This window comes from Protopterus annectens, chromosome 1.part2 (genome assembly GCF_019279795.1).
Source record: "Protopterus annectens isolate FY-2018-M chromosome 1.part2, PAN1.0, whole genome shotgun sequence".
NCBI lineage: Eukaryota > Metazoa > Chordata > Ceratodontiformes > Protopteridae > Protopterus > Protopterus annectens.
The window spans coordinates 987,437,781-987,461,836 of record NC_056727.1 but is presented as its reverse complement, the minus strand read 5'-3'; the positions used below and the strand labels follow the sequence as shown (position 1 = coordinate 987,461,836).

General features: G+C 42.3%; 1 protein-coding gene across 1 annotated transcript in view; it reads right to left on the bottom strand.

The window, feature by feature from the left end:
* Positions 1 to 24,056, bottom strand: part of TEKT2 (tektin 2) — a 1,280,616-nt gene that overhangs the window by 226,131 nt on the left and 1,030,429 nt on the right. The window contains exon 7 of the mRNA XM_044059950.1: positions 4,021 to 4,128. Within this exon, the coding sequence (XP_043915885.1) occupies positions 4,021 to 4,128 (108 nt within the window). The remainder of the gene's footprint in view (positions 1 to 4,020; positions 4,129 to 24,056) is intronic.

Below are 24,056 nucleotides of genomic sequence, written 5' to 3'. Positions count from 1 at the left end.
GATCTATTTGCCTCTCCTCAAAATTATCAATTGAAAAGATTCTGCACAAGAACTTATCACAGACAAGCATGGAAAGTGGATGCCCTATCCTTCAGATGGAAAAACCTATCAGTTTATGTCTTTCCTCCTCTGCCTCTTCTACCCAAGGTCCTCCTAAAAGTCAGACTAGAGAAGCCAAAGATGATATTAATTGCCCTGGACTGGCCCCGCCAATACTGGCACCCAATCCTAAGGAACTTGTCTCAATACCCAGCTTGGACCTTGCCTCAAAGACCACAACTACTGTCCCAGCAAAACAATCAGATCCTGCACAATCAACTACAGACTCTGAACCTGGCAGCATGGCTAATCATGTAGTCATACAAACAACACCTCTCAGTAAAGTGGTGATAGATGTCATTTTGGAAGCCAGAAGACCTAGTACTAGAAAATCTTATGCTGACAAATGGAAGAGATTCTGTGCTTGGAATCAAATACAAGGAACTGATACAGCAGAACCAAATATTCCTCAGATATTACAATTCTTAACTGAGATGCTTGACAAAGGCCTATCTTTCTCATCAATCAAAATACATGCTTCTGCCATTTTGGTTCATTACAATACAGAACCACCAATCTTTTCTCATCCTTTACTAAAGCAGTATCTTAGAGGAGCCAAAAATGTAAGGCCTCCTAGAATATCACCATTACCTACATGGGACCTCAATTATGTGTTGGAAAAGCTCACCCTGCCTCCATTTGAACCAGCTGCTACCGCTGATCTAAAGTTCTTATCATGGAAAACAGCTCTGCTACTAGCAATTGCTTCAGCAAGAAGAGTTTCAGAGCTAAAGGTCCTCATGGCTGTAGAGCCTTTTCTCATATTTTACCCAGACAGGGTGTCTCTGAGGACAAATCCTACTTTTATGCCTAAGGTGGTTTCCAGTGTGGCTCTTAACCAAACAATTAATCTGCCAACTTTTTATCCAAATCCGCAGAACAAGGGGGAGAGAATTTTGCATTCCTTGGACTTACACAGACAGCTAAGATTCTACTTGAGCAGGACTAAAGCTCTAAGAAAAACTGAGCAATTACCAGTGTCATATGCTGCAGGATCAGAAGGAAAGGCTATTTCAAAGCAGACAATTTCAAAATGGATAAGCCACTGCATCCATTTCTGCTACTTACACCATGGTAAACCTGTGCCCAAGGGCATTAGGTCTCATTCCACCAGAGCTGCAACTACTTCAGCAGCCTTTCTCAGAGGAGTACCAACCAAAGACATTCTAGAGGCTGCTACTTGGAGTTCTGTTCACACCTTTAAAAAACATTACCACTTGCCTCTCTACTCTAAGTCCAGGGCAGGCTTTGCCACTGCAGTACTGCAGGGCCTTATAGCCGCACCTAATGGTGTTTAGCTCCATCCTCCCAACCATAGCTTTGGGATTCTACCCAAATGTAATGACTGCAACAGTGAAACACGAAGAACATAGTACAGTTGTGTACACTTACCATAAATGTAGATGTTCGAGTGTATTCACTGTTGCAGTCCAGGTTACCCTCCCGCCATCCCCCTGTCATTCTGAAGTTTATCTTTCTTCTCTATCTTCTACAATCTAATGTGGTGTATTTGCTTGTAGATAAAGGTAAAGTTTATATTGATGCATGTATATATATATATATATATATATATATATATATATATATATATATATATATAATTTTGCTACCTTTTTGGGGGCACCTGACATTGGGGGCAAGAAAAACTAAAGAAAATGGCGTCGGCTGCATGTTTTATACCCCTGACGACCTGATGTCATGGAAGAGAAGACAGCAACCGATGCAGGACCCAAGACTTTGGAATTCAGGCCGACTGAGGGCAACCTGCCAGCAGATTACCCAAATGTAATGACTGCAACAGTGAATACACTCAAACATCTACATTTATGGTAAGTGTACACAACTGTACTTTTTTTCAGCAGCAAATGAGGTATTGAGAGCTGTTTCAACACTAAAGCTAAATCAATCAATTTACTTTTAAAACTCCAAAATCACTGCCAGTTGCAAATATCCTGTAATTTTAGATCTATGTACTTAAAAAGCTCAGGCTTAGTAATTTTTCCTCTAATAAGCTCTTCCTCCCTACTTCTGTTAAGAAATAATATTCTAGACTCTCTGCGGGATCTGAGACCATGATAAGTCCAGGCATCAAAATTACTTAGTCAAAACCTTATTTTAAAATAAACAGTGAGAAAGCTACAGATTACAAGATTTCTAGGAATCTTAGTGCTTGAATTAGACATTAGGCAAGAGGCATTGCCTGAAAAGAAGAGACTTAACCTCTTAATAGAAATATCTTAGTACAGAATTAAAGCAATAAAAAATCTTGAAATATATTCTCCTTAGTGGAACAGAATTGCTGTATCTCTTACTGATGTCCAGGAGCTCAAGCCAATGCCCCTGTTATGAGATTTCTTTTCCACAGATTTTGAACTAGGAGACTTACATAATTCGCATCAACAAATACTATAAAACGAGCCCAAGTGATAGGCAGCTTTATCTAAATTATCTCCATAGCAGTAAACCTGTTTAAAAAATTACCAGAAATATAGAGCCAGTGCAGCTGTATACAAGGATAAAGCACTGACAAATGTCCAGGTGATCTAGGTTTGATTAGAGACTCAGGCATCTAAGGCACTGGCAGGGGAGACTGGGCATGATATTCTGGAGATGGAGAGGGGTTCACATGTTCCAGGTACTTTGTCTGATGGAGACTGGATAAAAGCAGCAAGGCACTACCTGAGGGTGGACAAGCTATCCTGTTGACATCAGTTCTCTATGAAAGTGAGGGGAAGTTTGGTATCGATGCTCATTGCACGTGGTACTGGATGTGTGCAAGGGTACACAAGAAAACTCTAGTTGGTAGCAATATGATGTTCTCCCATGCTCCTTGATCCCGTCACTGGCCCTGGACATAGGTGAGGTATAAACTGGGGGAGACTAAGGTGGGTCAAGTAGACCCAGTGGATGAGGAAACATACTGGCAGCAACTGGGTGTTAGCTTGATTGAGCCAAAAGCAGTGGCAAGAAAAAAAGAATGAAAGAAACATATTTCCTGTCAGGCCAAATGAGTCTTACTATACCACCTACTAATAATTGCCTGTGCTGACAGAAAAAAATCAAATAGAATAAACTCTTAACACACACAAAAACGATGAGATAAAGGCAGTTTAATTCTAAACATATTCTGAATAGAAAGAAAAAAACAGTCTTTAGTAATAGCCTAGTAGTTATATATTTTAAAATAGCTTGCTGTAAAAGGACTGAATGTTGGGAAATCCTAAAGAATTAGCTATTTGCACTCATGATTACTTAAAACTATCCTGGATCAGTCAGCAAAAACCTTGACTTCATATGGTATACTACTTTAAAGGATGTACTGGCATAAAATATGAACTTCCTATTACCAGTTAATACAGTAGCACTATTAAATGGACATGGCTAGGGGAAGATATAGCAGAAGGGCTACAGCTCCATGATTCCTTGCCTAGTTGAAGTTTCTTTACTAAAAAAAAATCTTTTTTACTGAAACTGTGTAAAGATATTTCAGCTGGTGAATGCGAATAAGTCTTAGCAGCAAGTAGTAATATTCTAAGTAACAACTTCTTGCATACAGCTCGTAGAAAATACTATCTTAAAATGTAAAATCTGATCTACATAACAACTTTCAATCGTTGACACAGAGTGTATAAACTGTAGGATATGCTGATCCTGTTGATATAGCTGCTGTTAACTCTCAGCTGTAGGCAAAGATGTAACTACCTGTTGTCACCAATCTGTTAACATTTAAAAATTATTTTAAAAAGGTGGTATATAACTGAGTTTAAATGAGTGGATTTATCTACTAAAATGTGATATTAAAAGTTTAGTCTTGGGTTCAGTGTACTGTACAAATATGCTTTCTGAGCAAAAATGATTTCTGCATAAAGGTAGTCTCTTACAAGTTTATCTCTACGTTATTTTTTAAATGATGAAATTTACATTCTTTTCTTGCCATTTTAGTTCATCATAAGCCTTTTCAGTCTCTCGGATTCTCTTCCTGAAAGCAAACTCAGTAGCATTTCTTTGAGCTTCAAGTTCAACATTGGTCTGAAAGAAAAAAAACGATGTTAAATACATTAACAAGTAACTAAATTGCTACTATAAATAAATAAATATATATACTTTGGCACTATATCATGGAATTACACACATTGTTCATGTGATACCCCGACCCCATGTACAAAATGCCAATTATTTGGTTAAATGTTTAGAATAGTGAACATATGTAATGCTGGCACAAGCTATAGAACAGTCATATGATCGCAAAATGCCACCATTACTTATTTGAAGGTCACGGTACAACTTGGATTACGAATGTTTCCTTTCCCCACTGTTGCGTAATCTCAAGAGTTAATATATATATATATATATATATATATATATATATATATATATATATATATATAAAATCTATGTATATATATATATATATATATATATATATATATATATATATATATATATATACATATATATACATATATATATATATATATATATATATATATATATATATAACAGGGTGCGAGGGGCCACATGGGGGATTGCCCCCTGCAGAAAATATGTTTTTTTGGTTTTAGTTTTTTTTTTTCCCAGTATTTTGACTTTCAGTCTTTTTTGATTGATCCATTTTGTTAGTCTTCAGCTATAGGTAGAACATTATACATACAGTAGATATAAAAAGTGTACACACCCCTGTTAAAATGCCAGGTTTTTGTGATATAAAAAATGAAACCACAATAAATAATTTCAAAACTTTTCCCACCTTTAATATGACCTATAACCTGAACAATTCAATTGAAAAATAAACAAATCTGTTAGGGGAAAAATATAAAAAATAAAAAACATACAATAAGCTGTATATACATATATATAGATGTATATATATATATATATATATATATATATATATATATATATATATATATATATATATATAAATACAGATATGTAAGGATATATTACATTATCAAAAGGCAAATGTTCTTTTGGTGATGTGAAGTATTTTTGCGCTAAACGTACCTTTTGGAATTGTGGCCAAAATGTTCAACCTTGGTCTCATCAGACCATAGCACATTTTCCTACATGCTTTTTGGAGACTTGATGCATTGTTTTGCAAATTTTAGCTGGGCATGGATGTTTTTCTGTGCAAGAAAAGGCTTCCGTCTTGCAACTCTACCTCATAGTCCAGACATATGGAGAATACGGGAGATTGTTGTCGCACGTAGTACACAACCAGTACTTGCCAGAAATTCTTGCAGCTCCTTCCATGTTCCTGTAGGTGTCTTGGCAGCCTCCCGTTTTTGTCTTGTCTTTTCATCAATTTTGGAGGGACATCCAGTTCTTTGCAACATCACAAATGCATCAAAACTCAAGTTATCAATGCCAGCATTTTGAAATTTAATATAATGCAAAACTCAAAATATCTAAAATGATTGCAAAAGCAAGCATACAGTTTCCTTTTGCAAGAGGATCACTAAAACCCTACTACACATTCAGACCAAATTTGTCTGAATAGTGGTAGAATTATGGAAAGGTTTATTGAAAGCTGGGGCAAGGACAGAGTTAGGGTTAGGATAAGGATTAGCAGGTATTAGCTCCCCCCTGCACCACCTTATTAATACTTGCTAAGCCTAATCTTATCCCTGCTCAAACTGACAATTACCTTACCTGTACACAAGTGATGAACCATTCATGTGAAAAAAGAAGTTATGTACTTACCATAATGCTCCATCTGTGTTGTTCATTTTTATTTATCCTTCATGTATGGGTTCAGTTCCAATATCAGAACCAACTCAGCCATTACTACAGCTCGCGCTGACCAAAAACTCTCGAGGTTCACCTCTACCCATAATCTCTCTCTCCCAAATACCTCAGTTTGAGATTGCATAATAGAAATAGAGTGATACATAAAGAAACCTCAGCAGAAGCCATATCTGCTATGTCTTAAGGATGAGTACAAGACCTAAATATATTATCCATTCCACCAAAAACCTTCAAAGGCTGGAAGTTGGAGGGAGGGGAGTCAAAGATAAATGAAAATGGACAACACAGATGAAACATTATGCTAAGTACATAACTTCTTTATCTGATATTATCAATTTTCATTTTGTCACTGACGTATGGAACAGAGTCCCCAGCTACCTTAGACCTTGGGCAGATTCATGGAATGATATTTGTGAGCATCATTGAACCAAAATTTGCTCTACCCCTAGAGACCAAATCCAATTTATAATGTAAAATGTATAGGGAGAAGTCCAAGTAGCTGCTGCACATGTATCATCTACTGAAGCTTTACACTGAAAAACTGCTGAAGTAGCGACAGATCTTGTAGAATGTGCTTTAACAGGCTTGGGCAAGGTAATATTACTTCTGTTATAGATAAAGGAAATGCAATCCTTGAGCCATTTGGCAAAGTCACTTTGCTAACTGGTTTACCAAATGTAGTACTTGAAAAGGAGATAAATGGTCAGATTTTCTCTTGTGTTTTGTCCTATGAAGGTAAAAATGTAATTGTTTGTGAAAATTTAGCAAATGCAGATAGTATTCACCTCTGTTTGAAAAAATTGGAAAGAATACTGGCAAATTAATCATCTGATTAATAGTAGACTATGATACTACTTTTGGTGGGATTTGTTTGTAAGGAGAGACTATCCTTATAAAAGATCAGGTAAGGTAGGTTACATAATAAAGCCTGAATTTCAGATATTCTTCTAGCAGAGGTTATTGCTACCAAAATACAATGCCTTCCATGACAAATATTTCAGATCACAGTCTGCAGAAGACTCAAAGAGAGAATATACAATAGTTTGCAGAACCAGGTTTAGGTCCCAGGGTGGAGCAGGATCTTTGGAAGAAGGTTTCAGCAAAAGTGTCCCTTTTAGAAATGACTTACAGAGTCTATGAGAAGCCAATAAATGTTCTTCTAAACCATCATGGATATCTGAAATTGCTGCTAGCTGTATTCTAATGGTAGACAGAGAAGCTCCTGCATTGAAAAGAGAGGGTAAGAATTCTAGAATATTATCAATATAAGTGGAAAAGGGATCAATATCCCTCTCACGAGCCCAAATAGTAAATCTTTTTCATTACTATTGTATAATTGCCATGTGGAAGGTTTATGAGAAGCTAGGGGAATTTGGTGTACTGGCGATGAAAGCTTGAAACACCTGGCCACTAGTGGAGGTTCAGAATGTCCGGGTGAACTAGAACATCTCGGTGGGACAGAAGGTATAGAGGCCATGGTCATTGAATAAGATAAGGCCAAAGAAGGGGGAACCATATCTGTCAAAGCCAAAATGGAGCAATGAGGATCACTATGCTCTTCAACCTGAGTGCTTTCTGTAAGAAGTTTGGGATTAGAGGTATAGGGGGAAAGAAATATAGGAGTCCAGATGGCCAAGTGTAGAGAACAGCGTCTCTCAGTGACTTCCCCTGAGAAGGAAATCAGGGCAAGGTAGTTGTTGCACTTGTTGTTTAGGGGAGAGGCAAACAAGTTGTAGCAAGGCTGACCCCATTGACAGAATATCTTTTCCGTCACTTTTGGATTGAGAGAGCACTTGTGAGGCTGTAGAATACATCTGCTCAGTCTGTCTGTTATCACACTGGAACTCCCTGGAATGTGCAGTGCTATCAGAAAACAGTTGGAAGAGATCACTCACTGTCATGCCCTGAGTGCTTCTTAACAAAGGGGAAGAGACTTGGTTCCTCCCTGTTTGTTGATGTACCAAACCACTGACGTCTGTTTGAATTGCAATCATTCCCACGGGAAGAGCAGATTGAAAGGCTTGCAACACTAGCAGCACCACTCTTAGTTCTAATACACTGATATGCAAGTTGGCTTCTGTAGGGGACCATGTGCCTTAAACAGTCTTGCCCAGAAAATGCCCCTCCACCCCATCTGGGAGGCATCCATGGTCACTATAGCCTTGGGCTCTGGAAAGATGAAGGGGTGACACAGAAGAATTTCCTTGGAGTGGGCCCACCAAGCTAGATCCTTTTTGCAATGATTGGTGATCAGAATCTGATATGACATAGGTTGGTACAATATTGGCCATTGTAGAATTCTCATGTGATATCTGGCTTGAGGAACAGAGGAACCAATGTAATTGTCGCTGCCATAGAACCTAGGGCCTCCGAGTGGGAACTTTCTTGCTGTATATTATTTTTTTAACCTGGGCTATGATTTTCTGAAGTCTCACTGGAGGGAGTGATGCTATGGTTCTATTCGTATTCAGCACTACCCCTATAAACTCCAAGCTCTGAGTTGGAGACAGGATTTTTCTTGACCAATAGTTATCCTTAAGTATGCACAGGTTTGGAAAACATAGTCCCTTGCTTGTATGAGTCGATGCCTGGTCAGATGAGCCAAGTATGGAAACACCCAGAATCCTTGCAATCTCAAGTGGGCTGTTACTGCTACCATACATTTGGTGAACACCCTGGGGGCTGTAGTGAGACCAAAGGGTAGCACCTTGAACTGGTAATGACTGACTCCCAGGCAGAAGCAAAGGAACCTTCTGGAGCGCTTTTCCATTTTTATGTGGTAATACGCATCTTGAATATCTAATGAGCACATCCAGTCATCCTTTCCGAAAAACGGAAGTATGGACTGTACCATGACCATCCAGAATTTCATTTGTCAAACTGATTTGTTCAACACACTGAGATCCAAAACTGGTCTCCAGTCCCCTGTCTTTTTTGGCACTAAAAAGAATCTTGAGTAAATTCTGGATCCTCTCTGGTCTGGTGGGACTTCTTGGATGACTCTTTTGTCTAGCAGTTTTTGAATTTTGAGAACTGTTGGTTTCCTCTGACTGTCTGGACATTGGGGATTTTTTTGCATATGGGGGTATGATGGGAAAAGCAAGGCCATGGTGGTGCAGTGGTTAGCGTTGTCACCTCACAGCAAGAGATTCTCCCATTCGATTCTTGGCTGGAGCGCCTTCTGTGTGGAGTCTGCATGTCCTCTCCATGGTCGATTGACGTTAAAGACATGCAGGTAGGTGCGTGAATGGGTGTGCCTTCTTTGAAGGTTGGGCATCAGGCTGGCAACTCGGCACCGTAAAAATCCACTGCCAATCATTAGCAAATGGGAGTTCCGCTGTGGTGACCCCTAACCAGGAAAAGCCAAAAGATGGGAAAAGGGTATGTTATAACCCCTGAATATGATCTGTTGCACCCAATAATCTTGTTATATTCAACTAGGCATTTTGGTGCAAGGATAAGCGTCCTCTGACTGCCTCCAGAGGAAGACAATCGGGCCTCCTTTTAGGAATGATGAAAAGGCTTACTTGGGAAGGAGTCCCTAAAGCCCTGATTATGCAAACCACCTCTGCCACGTGGGCGGTGTCTTCCATTGAGGGTCACTCCTCTGCCCCTGGGAGAACTGCCTCCACATGTGTCCTGGAAAGGCCCTTGGGATTTTTTGAACCACATCTTTCCACCACTCCTGATTCCTAGAAAAGGATTTTTGGGGGAGGTGGAAAAACATATGCCCACAATAGAAATGGTCTTTCATCCTTCTCACACCTAGCTAAACTCTCTCTGATGTTTCGTCCTAACAAAGAAATCAGACAAAAGGTGCATTGACGAATGAAGACTTAAATGGTTCCACAAAGTCATATAGGCGCATCCAGGCATGTCTCCTTATGGCTACGCCTGAACCTGCCATTCTGGAGATCCCTTCGGCTGCATGCACAATAAGCCTTATAGGCAAGTTTGACACAGACTCTAGGGTGGCATATTGGGAAGCAACCTTCTCTTGGACTCTCTCAGTAATGGATCCCAACAGGGTATCTAATAACTCCTTGAACAGATCCCTTTGAAGTCTGGTGAAATGTGCCAGGCAATTCAAAGACCTTAAGGCAAAGGTCAATGAAGCGTAAACTCTCTTCCCAAATCTATCCATTGCCAGAGATTCTCTGTTGGGAGGATGGACAGATGAACTCTCCTCAGCGAGTTCCTTTTTTGTGGTGGCTGCTATGGCCATGGCATCTACTGCTAAACCTTTAGCCCAAAATTGATTATCTTTGGGAGCAAATAAAATTTTGTGTTGTCTCTTGGGGATGGGTTCAATGGTATCTGCAGCCTTCCACGCCTGCTGGGAAATCAACTGAATGAGTTTGTCAGTGGGTGGAATCACCCAAGAGGTAGATGGGTGAGTGCCAAAAGCCTGCAGGTAAACTGATTTCTCAGAAGAAGGGTTTTGGAACTTCCAGCCACCCCTTTGTTTCAAGATTTATAGGATATTTCCAGAGCAGACATCACCAGGGGGTGGCCTTGGGGACCCTTCCCCTTCATCAAAATCAGTGTCCTCTGTGACCAGTTCCTGTGGGAAATCTAAGTGCTTCCTCTTGCACTTATTCTTTTGAGGAACCTCTTCAGGGGGATAGTCTGGAGAGGTATCAGAAGATGAAAGAATTTTATATCTGAGATTCCTGAGGTTTAAGCACTCACTGTCCCAATGCACAGACCATTCAAATAACTGGACATGAGGATTGTGTCTGTTCCAAGGAAGAAGGAGCCAACTGAGTCACTGTAAGAGACAAGGTTCTCTCAATTGCTTCGAAGGCTGGACCCTCCCCCCAAAGAAGGGAGGGAGCTTGGAACTGAGATAGACTGCCTCAGAACCTGATACAACTGAAGAACTCACGGTATTGACTTGTTCTGAAGAAAGAGAAATCTCGAGAACTGGTACAGTCAGCACCAAACAACTCAGCACTGTAAACTCATACACCTCGGTGGAAGTCAGAGGAGAAGTGGTTAAAGGGATGAATGCATCCTTGGTTCCTAAACGTAAGGAAATCAGAGCAGAAGGGATTCCTGAAAGACATCTCACCCACAAACTTTTATTTACCAATCTCTCTACATCTAGTTCTGTAAGGGTTTTGGTGGAATGTACCAATGACAGAGAGACTAATTTTGGTCTTTGAAGAAAGACCTCTGGTAGCTCACCCACAAAGGGGGTCTACAGATGGAGAGTAACTCGTCCTTGGTAAAAGTTCCTGTGTAACATCTAGAGTCTGCACTGATGTAGTCTGTGCCAGTAAAAAGTGGAAGGTAAAGTCTACTGTGCTAAAGCCTTCAGTGTTAAGGGTTTGTCATAGTAGTGGATATAGGTGCCAGGGATTTGCCCAGTACTGAAGTCTTTAAGCTATAGCCCTTCGGATGCGATGAACTCTTCGGAACTGAGAATTTATATTTTTTCGGTGTTGGTGCTGACAAAGTCTTCTTTTTACCCTTCTCCAAAGAAGATGAGGAAGAAGGGGATGAAATATCTGTTTTGCTTTTATCTGTAGCAGATATGGCTTCACCAAAGGCAGAAGGGATCAAACCATTCAAAATCAATTTGTTTTTTTCTCTCAACGAGTGCTCTATCGCTAAAACCATGACAGACCCAAACAATACACACATAGTAGATAATAAGTCAGATATATTGTGGCTGCACTTCTGGCATTTTTTAAAGACAGAAGAGGCCTTAGCTTTCTCAGCCATGATATAAAAAATAGGCTGGAAGGCACACTCACACACACACCATAGATATCGTCTACTAAGAGGAGATCTCTGCTTGACTTACAAAGCCATGTCTGACCCAACTCTGTTAGAAATGCTACATCTAAAGAAATCCCAATCTCTCCACTCCACACACTCCAGAGACCTCAATCTCATTACCACAATCAACAGAACATGCTGGAGAGGCAGATTTATAACCCAGAGACTGCCCATACTCTGGAATAGACTTCCCATATATGTCAAGCAGAGCACCTCACTGGCCCTCTTCAAGAGAAATCTTGATGAGTGGATGGGAAATAGAAAGTTCACCCTGGGGGTCACTCCAGTGGCTCTACTTGATAGAGGCACTGAGAACTAAAGTCAGGTGGCACGATTCCAGGGCACTTCTATTGGCTAGGCTTGTAAAGGCTCCAGGGCCATTAGCCTGGTACACACCTATGAACTTATGAACACACAGCACTCACGTGAAAGGAGAAATATACAAAAGACAGAAAAAAGCTAAAGATTGTTTTTTTTGTTGTTTTTTTTTAATAAGACAGGAGAGGGCAGAAAACTATCAGCAATAATAGTTAAAGAAAGACACAAATGTGAATGAAAAGGGGCTATCAATGATGATAGCAAAGAGCTACACTAACGTGTAACAGAGAATCATAATGAAAGTAAACAGGGGAAAAAACAGTGAAAAGACTAGAGTTAAGGCGAATTTAGACGATTTTACCACAGAAAAATAGCAACTAAGCTTGAGAGCTCTGGTGAATGCATCTGTCCAGAAAAGCGGAAAATAAGATCTGAGACATTTGGGAGAGAGGGATTATGGGTAGAGGTGAAGCTCGTGAGTTTTTGTCAGCACAAGTCTATATATCAAGGATAAAATTAAAACTGACAACATCAGATTGTTAAACTTTTGAAGAGCAGAACTCTATTGCACTACAGAATCATTCACTCCATTACTGATATAACTGACTGAATGACACCCATAGATGTGTGTGTGTGTGTGTGTGTGTGTGTGTGTGTGTGTGTGTGTGTGTGTGTGTGTGTGTGTGTGTGTGTGTGTGTGAGTGTGTGAGTGTGTATACACAAATCATACACATTTTATGACTACATTATGTCAACTACATATCCAAATGCTGAATATGTACATTTTTATGAACAAAGAATTTTGGAGATAAATTACAAATATATACCCATTATAGGGGAGTATTTCCCTGTATACACATTAAGCATACTTTCACAAATTCAGTAAAGAAAAATATTGCTGTTACGCACAATTCTGACCATAGCAACAAATCCTTGAGTAATATGATGTCTGCTAATATGTACCATGTTTGCAATATTTGAGTAATGTCTACAGTGTCCCTTCTACCACTACCAAAATGCAGTCAGTCATTGTCTCTGACTCATATTCTCAGAGCAGCCTGCAGGTTTTAAGAATGTTAAAATTCAAAAGTACTGCTCAGGTCCATTAGCTAATTTTGATGTAGAGAGTTAGTTAAGAGTCATTACCCATCATCTACAATAACAAATAATATATAACTAAGAACAGAACATAAAAGGTTAAAACAGAACTATAAATATCTAAAGAAAGTACAGTCTTGTGTAATGTATCTTACTGGAAAAGTACTGTAAGAGTATGTATTCCATTAAGGAAAATGCTGTAGCTGACAAGATTGTATCTTTCCCTTGAGAAGAGAACATTCTGTCTGCACACATTATGCTAACCTTTTCTTTTTAATAAACTGCCTTCCATGCTTGGCCAGCAAGGTTATTTTTCCTTCTGCTTAACTGTGTTTTATGCATAAATGAAACACAATTTATTTTACCCTTTAGCCTGTCTAATATCTAATAACTACTTTAAAATGGAAGACCCTAATCTAACAGTTGCCCCTGAGGTTCCTGATGAAAGTCTGCTGGGATCTGCTTCTGTAGTTACCTTACATTTACATTGCTAACTACTATATTCCACTTTATGCTACCGAACTCATAATCTGAAAATAAAAAAAAATTATTTGGTAAACCTGCAATTTTAATTTTGACTATTGGGTGTCACTTGAGCATTTATGCCCTGCTTGGATTGAAGTCTTTTAATTTTATGATTTGAATAAACTTGCAATTTTAAATTTGACCACTAGGTGTCACTTGAGCATTTATGGTCTGTTTGGATTGACATTTCTTACCTTTATGATTTGATTAACTGAGATTTTTTAATGTAGGGTTAGTCTGCAGACATATTATACACTCCTTCTGAATTTCTTTACATAGTTTTTTAGCTGAGGATTTTAAAAGTTATACTTTATGATAGGCCAAATTTTCTGAAAACCTACATAACCTAGTAGCTGATGGCTGTACTTTATCAGCTGTTTAGCCAATAATTTTGGTACGTAGGGCAAAAGTGCCCCTTGTTCTGTTTTGTACACATACAACCTTACTCCCGGGACTGGACTGGTAACTTTGTATTGTGCCCTTTTATTAGTATCTCCCTGCATGTCTTAGATTTTTCCCAGATCTGCCTTAACCGTTGAGCCCACTTGGCTCATCTCTGTTATATCTTTTACCTTAATTTGTTTTCACTGCATTGGATATAGAGGAATACCCTCCTTGGCAGATTTTTTTCTGCCGCACATTGTACAGCCTATTAAGCATGATGGCTATTTTCTGAAGACTAATTGAAATTTTCACTAAAAAGATAATTTTATAAGTTGTCTTGAAGCATAATTACCATATTCTGTGTTAACCTGTGTCTATAAATTTTTATTTAAATTTGCTCTATAATGCTATTTACCTTTTTTAACTTTTATGAATATTTATGAGCTATAATAGTTTACTAAAACCTATACTTTCTGTATTTTAAGTCTATATCTTTGTATTGTCTGTTAGTGTCCTTAATTTCTGACTAATGTACAATAATTATGTAAAGTGCACTGTAATCTGTAAACATGACTGTAATCTGTAAACTAATTAACAAATTAAGCCTGCCCTGTTATTCCGTGAGTGCATTGAATAGCTATAACTACCTTTTCTTTAGATAACTTATCATCTGAAGTAGGAGATTAATTTGTCTGCAACCTGTGGGTTATGGATCCGATATCGGATCCGAACCGGCATGGTTTTCCAGCTATGGATCCGAGCTCTCAGCTCCTCCCCTCACCCATAATGCCCTGCTCTCCCTACATGACCTCAGATCTAGTTTGCCGCGCTGGTGACCAGATTGGAATTCAGAGCTCTTCAGCTAAGTGGTTGTTTTTTCCCTTTAAAGTGTCAAATTTAATATTTTTTAGTTAGTTTTGTGTGAAAGTTGTAGGTTCCCCATCCTTATAGCTTAAAGTTTTTAAGTTTTAATAACTTTTATAACTTTTAGTTATCCCTCCCCTCGCTGGTGGGTAGTGTGTGTATTTGGGCCTTGTTTGCTTGGCTAGTTAGCCCTTATTATTGTTTTATTTTTTTCAAAAAAAAAAAAAAAAGGTAGTAGTAGTGTCCTTAAGATGTCTGACCCCCCCTAAGGCTTTCTTCTCGAAATGCTCCGAGTGTGGCCATAAGCTTTCTCCTGCTGATGGCCACACTCGGTGCATTCGATGCCTTGGGGTTGAACACCTCACTTCTGGATGTTCCATTTGTGCAGGGTTCAACCCCAGGGCATTGAAGGAGCGGAGGTCGAAGCTGGTCCTGGTGGGTCTTTTGCCCCCGGACTCGGCTTCGGCTACCGCTCCTTCTGGGGGTACCGTATCTACAGTTCCCTCCTCTCCTGCTCCCCCTCCTCCACCTGGGACTCAACCTCCCTCTAGTGGTTTGGAGGAGAGGGAAGCAAGTAAAAAGGACCGGAGGGAGAAGCACCATAAGCGGCGGGCCGAGACCTCTGTTTCGACCCCGCCTGCCAAGCGGGCTTCTCCTCCGGCCTCCTTGTCTGCTGGTTCTCCCCCTCCTCGGCTCCGGTCTCCAGTGTGCTTCTCACCGGGACCTGAGGAGGAGGAGGAGACCCGATCTCCGTCGAGGCTATCGAGGAGGCACTCAAGGCCTACCTCGGTAGCCTCGTCGAGATCTACTTACAGTTTATCTGACTCTGATCTGGACCGGATGATGAGAAGGTTCATCCAGGCCCAGATGCAGATGGGTGTGCTCCTGCCTCCCCCCCCCCTCTGGGGGGGAGCTTGACCCCTTTCTTTAAACCTATAGCTCCTTCTCCGACCCGCTACCCGGGTTTGGAGCGGTTGGAGCCGAGCAGCTTCGGAGCCGGGGGTGGGTCGGCGCCGATAGTACTTGGTACTTCGGATCCGACCCTGCCCTCGAGTGCTTCGGATCCGACCTCTCGGAGCCTGGATCCGAGCTTCGGATCCGGGGGGATCAGTGCTCCTTCGGCGCCATTGGTGTCGGAGCGCACTGCCCCCTCGGATCCGAGTGCTTCGGCGCAGCCTCTGATCCACTCTTCGGATCCGATGGGGAGCCGATTATCGGATCCTTTGGTCGAAGTTGGCTCCCCCTCGGCTTTTGATGCAGTGGAGAGGGCCCTGTTGAGGGTTTCCGGACCCCCGGCACTTGCTTCGGCTCCGTCCCGCACTCCATCTGCACTGGGCCAGGCTTCCACCATCCGGCCACTGGGACAGCCCGCTCCTTTGCCCCAAGTTGTTCCTTTGGAACATGACACCGCTTGCGAGGGGTCCTCGGACAGCCCCCCTGAGGATGTCCCTCACAAGCATATGTGCAAAAGGAGGCACATAGACTCCCCCGAGTCTCTCACAGAAGACACGGATTTGGAGGAAGGGGAAGGCTCCCCAAGATCACCCCCCGAGGATGTCTCCTTTGGAGACATCATGGAAATGCTTCGCATAAGGGGGGGGGTCTGCCCCCAAGTCTTCCTCGGACGAGTCCGTGTTCTTGGAGGCATTTGAAGCGGGCCCATCTACCTCTTGGGTGTCCCCTCCTGCCGACCCCCTGGTGGACCTGATTACCACCAGGGCGTGGAAGGAACCGGACACCGTGGAGCCAATCCCAAAAAGGCCAGACCGCATCCTTAGTCCCCTGGCTGACCGTGCCCACTGGAGCAAGGGGCCTCCAGTAGATGCCATGTTGACGGCGGCAGCCACCAAGAGGGAACTTGCTCAGGAGAGTCCCTCAGTCCATCCCCTGAGCAAGGAGTCTCGGATGATGGACCGCTTGGGGAAGCGAATGTTTAGTTCAGCGACCTTTTCAGTGAGGGCGCTGAACTACTTGGCACATGTGATTAGGATGCAGCGCGATCTTATCAAGGAATACGCTGCATCCCCCCCAGAGTCCATGTCGGAGGAGGACAAACTTGTTGCACTCCACCCGTATGGCCACTCTAAGATCCGTGACTAATACCTCTATGCGGTTACTGTCCCATGCTACGGAGGGAGCCGCTAGAGCCGCAGGGGTAGGCCTAGTTACTAGACGACAGGCCTGGCTCCGCCATTGTGATTTCACGGAGCCCTTCAAGGCGTCATTCGCGAATGCTCCCTTCGATGGTTCTGCCCTTTTTGGCAAAACGGTTCGCGATACTTTGACCCAGAGCGAGTAGGACGGGAAGACGTTGTCTGCCGTCGGAATCTGCTTCTCGGTGCCCCAGAGGTCCTATTCTAGGAACCAAAAGGGCCAAAAGAAGATGTGGTTCTGGAAGTCGCAGCAGTCCCAACCCGCTCCGGACAGCCAGTCCTTCCGTGGCAGAGGAGGACAGGGAGGATGCCGCCCTAGGGGCAGAGGGGCTTCCAGGAACTTCGGGTCCAGAGAACCTTTCACTGAACGGCCCGCGCAGCAGCCCTGAAGGGTTGCCCGGCTGCTCCACTCTGGAGGCAGTCAGGGGGCGTTTCTCGGAGCACCTAGCGGCATGGGAGTCCATAACATCAGACCGCTGGGTCCTCCGCATCATATCCAGAGGTTACCGCATTCCGTTTCATCACACCACAAAATTAAAGTCCCTCCCCGACGTTCCACCCGGTCAGTGGGAGGCCGCTTTGGCAGAAATTGGCCATCTGCTGAAGAAAAGAGCCATCCAGCCCGTCCCACCAGACCAGATCGGATCAGGGTTCTACTCCAGGTTCTTTTTAGTGCCAAAAAAGACGGGGGACCTAAGACCAATTTTAGACCTGTCACTCTTAAACCTGGCAGTTCCCAAGGAGAAGTTCCGAATGGTTACCTTGCAGTCCATTCTCCCCCTTCTGGGAGAAAATCATTGGATGTGCTCTATAGACCTCAAAGACGCGTACTACCACATTCTAATGGACAGACGCTCCAGGAGGTTTCTTCGCTTCCGGCTGGGAGCCAGTCACTACCAATTCAGGGTCCTTCCCTTTGGTCTCACCACAGCCCCCAGGGTGTTCACCAAAGTATTAGCAGTGGTAGCGGCCCACCTGAGGCTTCAGGGGGTACAGGTCTTCCCATACCTGGACGACTGGCTCCTTACCGCCCCAACAAGGCATCTACTGTTATTGGTGCGAGACTCCTTTCTCCATCTAGCTCCCCACCTGGGCATCATGATAAATGCAGAAAAATCCAACCTAGCCCCTACGCAGCTCATAGATTTTATAGGGGCCAGGTTAGGCACGAGACAGTTGAGAGCCTTCTTCACGGCGGACAGAGTTCAGAATCTACAGCTCCAGGTGCGGGCCTTCCTCCACTCCAGCTCAGTTCCGGCGGAATTGGTCCTGAGGGCTCTAGGGTCCATGGCAGCAGCGATGGCTCTTCTACCTCTCGCCAGGCTCAATATGCGGGTCCTTCAATGGACACTCCTATTTCAGTGGTCTTATCTTGCTCTCCCTATGCATCATCCCATAGCGATCAGCAAGGCTTGCAAGCGATCCCTCTTCTGGTGGCTCCACTCCCAAGATCTCCACAGAGGCCGCAACTTTTGTGCTTCTCCTCCTCTTGCCACGGTGACCACGGACGCCTCCCGCCTCGGGTGGGGGGGGGGGCATTTTGCAGGCCGGACGGTCCAAGGAACATGGAACGATTCAGAGACCTTACTGCATATCAATGTTCTAGAGATGAGAGCAGTGCTCTTAGCGTTGCGAGCACTTCAGACCTTTCTTCCCTTGGGAACTATTGCGATTCAGTCGGACAACATGTCTGTCGTCTGGTATATCAACAAACAGGGGGGAACCAGGTCTTACCCTCTTTGTCAAGAAGCCATGAGAGTGTGGGAATGGGCAATCTCCACCAACCGCTTTCTCATCGCAACGCATATTCTGGGTCGGTCCAACATCCTTGCGGACAAGCTCAGTCGCACCATTCTCTCCCCTTACGAGTGGTCTCTCAATGCTCAAGTAGCGAAGTGCATCTTCGCACGGTGGGGAACTCCTTGTTGCGATCTTTTTGCGTCTCCCTCAAACACCAAGTGCGACACTTTTTTCGCTCTAATACCTCCGACCGGAGATACCCCAAGAGACGCTCTGGTGCATGCTTGGCCCCCCGGTCTTCTGCACGCTTACCCTCCTTTGCCTCTGATGCTCCAAGTTCTTCAGAAAGCCTCCCGGTTGGGGTGCAGAATGATTCTCATTGCCCCATTCTGGCCTCGACAGATCTGGTTCCCTTTCCTAAGGTCTCACTCTGTGAATCCACCTTGGATTCTAGATCCCATTCCGGATCTGATATCTCACCCGTCCCATCTACCAACCCCGAATCTGGACAACCTGAAGCTAACTGCTTGGCTGCTCCAGTTCCACTCCTGATCAGGACTCCCGGTATTTCATCTCCCGTTAAGGCCATCCTGGTAGCGGCTCATAAACCATCTACCAGGAAAGTTTACCGCAGCAAGTGGAAACGGTTCTCCATTTGGGCGGAGCAGCAAGGTCTAGACCCCTTCACAGTTCCCCTTCCTCTGGTGCTCGACTTCCTAACCACTCTTTTTAATGATGGTGCCAGCAGTTCCACGGTCAAAGTACAACTTGCGGCAATTTCGCACTATCATATTGGTCATGACTCCAGTCCACTGATGTCTGCCAAATTGTGTAAAATCTTCCTGAAAGGTACTTTTCTTCTTAGACCCCCTGTAAAGCAAGCGGTTCCTCCATGGGACCTTTCTTTGGTTCTTCAGGCCTTGACCGCTCCCCCCTTCGAACCTGCAGCCACGTTAGATCTGAAATTTTCATCTCTCAAGACAGCCTTTTTAGTGGCCATTACTTCGGCCAAGAGAGTTTCGGAACTTCAAGCCTTGTCCATCTAGCCTCCTTACTTGGTCTTTCATCCGGACCGTGTGTTCCTCAGGACCAACCTGTCCTTTCTTCCTAAGGTAGCTTCTGAAGCAAATATTAATCAATCCATTAACCTCCCTGTTTTCTTCCCTAAATATCAAAACAAGGGTGAATACAAGCTACATTCCTTAGATGTTCACAGGCAGCTTCGTTTTTATCTAAACAGGACAGCTGGTCATAGGCAATCCGACCAGCTGTTTATTTCCTTTGCTAAATTTAATTTGGGTAAACCAATTTCCAAAGTCTCCTTATCACGCTGGATTTCACAATGCATCTTATTGGCTTATCAAGCTTCTGGGAGGCCCGCACCTGAGGGAGTACATGCCCATTCAACCCGGTCAGTTTCTACCTCAGCAGCCTTTAAAGCTAGGATTCCTCTGGATGATATTTGTTCAGCAGCCACTTGGGCTTCATCCCATACCTTTATTTCCCACTACAAGTTGGATATTACATCTAGAGGTAGAGCATCCTTTGGCTCCGCGGTGCTCCGGAATATCCTTCCATGACGGCCGCCCAAGATTCAGGTAGCTGGGGACTCTGTCCCACAGGTTGCAGACAAATGAATCTCCTACTTCAGATTTAGAAGTTATGTACTTACCATAACGTTCCATCTGAGTAGGTGTATTCATTTGTCTGCAACCATCCCACCCTCCTATCCCCCTGGCCTTGTCAGTTTCCTGCATAGTACGTGTTACCCTTTCTAGGGTATGCTGATTTATGGCAAACTTGATCTGAGGTCATGTAGGGAGAGCAGGGCATTATGGGTGAGGGGAGGAGCTGAGAGCTCGGATCCATAGCTGGAAAACCATGCCGGTTCGGATCCGATATCGGATCCATAACCCACAGGTTGCAGACAAATGAATACACCTACTCAGATGGAACGTTATGGTAAGTACATAACTTCTAATTAATAATTTACCAAATGTATGCTTTCTGTATTATAGGTCTATACATTTGCATTTTATGTAATGCAAAATAATTATGTAAAGTGTACTGTAATTCGTAAATGAGCTAAGAAATTAAGTCTGCCATGTTATACCTTGAGTATACTGAATAACTATTACTACATATTATTCAAATAAGCTTCTTCTTCTTTTGGCTGTTCCCATTAAGGGGTCACCACAGTGGATCATCCATTTCCATTTCTTCCTGTCCTCTACATCTTGCTCTGTCACACCAACCACCTGCATGTCCTCTCTCATGACATCCATAAATCCTATCTTAGGCCTTTCTCTTTTCCTCTTACCTGGCAGCTCCATCCTTAGCATCCTTTTCCCAATATACCCAGCATCCCTCCTCAGCACATGTCCAAACCAATGTAATCTTGCCTCTCTGGCTTTGTCTCTAAACCTTCCAAACTGGGCTGACCCTCTAACATACTTATTCCTAATCCTGTCCACCCTTGTCACACCCAGTGCAAATCTTAACATCTTTAACTCTGCCACATCCAGCTCTGACTCCTGCCTTTTTGTCAGTGCCATTGTCTCCAACCCATATAACATAACATAGCTGGTCTCATTACCCTCTTGTAGACCTTCCCTTTCACTTTTACTGGTACTCGTCTGTCACAAATCACTCCTGACACTCTTCTCCACCCACTCCGCCCTGCCTGTTCTCTCTTCTTCACCTCTCTTTCACACTCGCCATTACTCTGAACTGTTGATCCCAAGTATTTAAACTCATCCATTTTTGCTACCTCTACTCCCTGCATCCTCACCATTCCTCTATCCTCCCTCTCATTCACACACATATATATTCTGTCTTAGTCATACTGACCTTCATTCCTCTCCTCTCTAGAGCATATCTCCACCTCTCCAGGGTCTCTTCAACCTGTTCCCTACTCTCACTACAGATCACAATGTCATTTGCAAACATCATAGTCCAAGGGGACTCCTGCCTGATCTCGTCTGTTAACCTGTCCATCACCATTGCAAATAAGAAAGGGCTCAGAGCTGATCCTTGACTTAATTCCCACCTCCACCTTAAATATATCCGTCACTCCCACCGCAGACCTCACCACTGTCACACTACCCTCGTACATATCCTGTACCACTTTTATGTACTTCTCTGCCACTCCCAACTTCCTCATACAATACCACAGCTCCTCTCTAGGCACTCTGTCAAATGCTTTCTCTAAGTCCGCAAAGACACAATGCAACCATTCTCCATCAACACTCTCAGAGCAAACATCGCATATGTAGTGCTCTTTCCTGGCATGAAACCATACTGCTGATCACTAATCATCACCTCCCTTCTTAATCTAGCTTCCACTACTCTTTCCCATAACTTCATGCTGTGACTGATTAGCCAGTGTATTTCTTCGTGCTGGTCCCAAGCCTGGATAAATGGAGAGGGTTGCATCAGGAAGGGCATCCAGTGTAAAATGTTTGCCAAATGACATATGTGGACAACAATACAAATTTATATATTATTTAAATAATAAGCCTGTAAAAATGATTTTATTACTTTACCCTTAACTAATGACTGAATAATGTAATAAGTCTGTCACTTTACCCTTAACTAATGACTAAATAATGTAATTCTGTTACTTTACCCTTAACTAATCTAATGACTGAATAATGTGAAGTATTTTGAGATTTGACTGAAATGTACTATACTGAACACATAACTGAATATGAATGCCATATTCTGAAATTTGACTGATATTTACATTAGCATATACTGCACATTTAAAAATAGCTGTATATATTCTGTAAACTAAACTAATACTAAAAGAATATCTTTTGCCAGTGTTAACCAAACACAGATAAAAGCATAGCTGAAACTGGTACATGTTATATTCTGAAGCCAAACTATTATTGTCTGACATAAACTGAAAGCTAGTACTGCTTGTACAAGTGCTACCATGAACCTGAAAACATGAAAACATTGTCTAAATATAGATAAACTGAAACCTACTACTACTGTTATATAATTGTCTGAAAACATGAGAAAATATTGACGGTGTTACCTGAAATCAATCTGAGATCTATTTGAACACAGTTCTGAACATAGATAAACTGAAACTAATACCCTGAAAACATGAGAACATTTTGACAGTGTTACTTGAACAAAAATAAATGGGAATCTATTTGAACACAGACATGAACATAGATAAACTGAAACTAATACTATTATATAACTGTTTGAAAACATACATACTTGCTTTAACTCGTACATTTTGAAACACATAGATAGTCGACGTTTGCACCACAGCTCTTGCCAAATTTTACTCTGCATTGTCCCAGTCACTAATGAGGTAAAAGAAGGTCTGCTTTACTGTTGAAGTGTCCTTTTTATAGTTAGGCCTTTTAAACTTCTTCTTTTTATTTATTGTGCAAGGCTGGGTAGCTAAAGTTCTTGATTGTATTTAGTGTCAGGTCCTTAAAATAACATTTGCATCTTTAACAATTATAAACTGATAGCATTGCTTATTGCCCTGACCTTATTTACATTTTCCTGTATGAAATGCAGCTTTAACAACTATAAACTGGCAGCACTGCTTACTGTGCTGACTGTATTTACATTTTTCTGCATGAAATAAACATTTACTGCTAATGAACTCTTGCAAGTCTGTAGGCAAACTGATATCATAGCATCTTTATTTTTTACAATATCTTGTAATTAAAATTTAACACAACACCTAATTCTGACATGATGTCTATTACCAAAACGGTACTGTCACACTGGGGATGTAACAAGAATTTTGCTGTTATTTTCTTTCCAAGCTGATTGGCTTTATTTAAAAATCTAATCTCCAAAGGCTGGCTGCTGACTGCAGCTACCTTTGACCCTTAAAACACTGATAGTGTGATGACTGTACTCAGATTCTCTAGCAGAGGTCTGTTTGTAACTGAAACTGAAGCCCCTGTATCAAGTAAGACATTGTGCCACAATTCCTTTTTCATGGGTAATGAAATGTATGGTCTGCCATCCTTTTACTGAAATGAAGTCAAATACACCAATTGATTCGATGTAGAAGTATCACAGCCTTTTATACAGATTCTGAAAATCTGGTATGTGACTGGCAGCATTAACCTGAGCTACAGCATACTTCTGATCATCTGTTGGGCTCAAACTCTGTACATTAGTTACGTCATTTTTTTTACACGCCCAAGCTTTTTTAACTGCTGCAGCAGGCAAAGTCTGTTTCACTGCTACAATATCAGTATATACAGAAAAAAATTGTACTACTGGCATCTGAAGCTTGCAAAATCTGCTTCTGCCTGACCACTAAATGGACAGCTTTTTCTAAGGTCTTAGCTG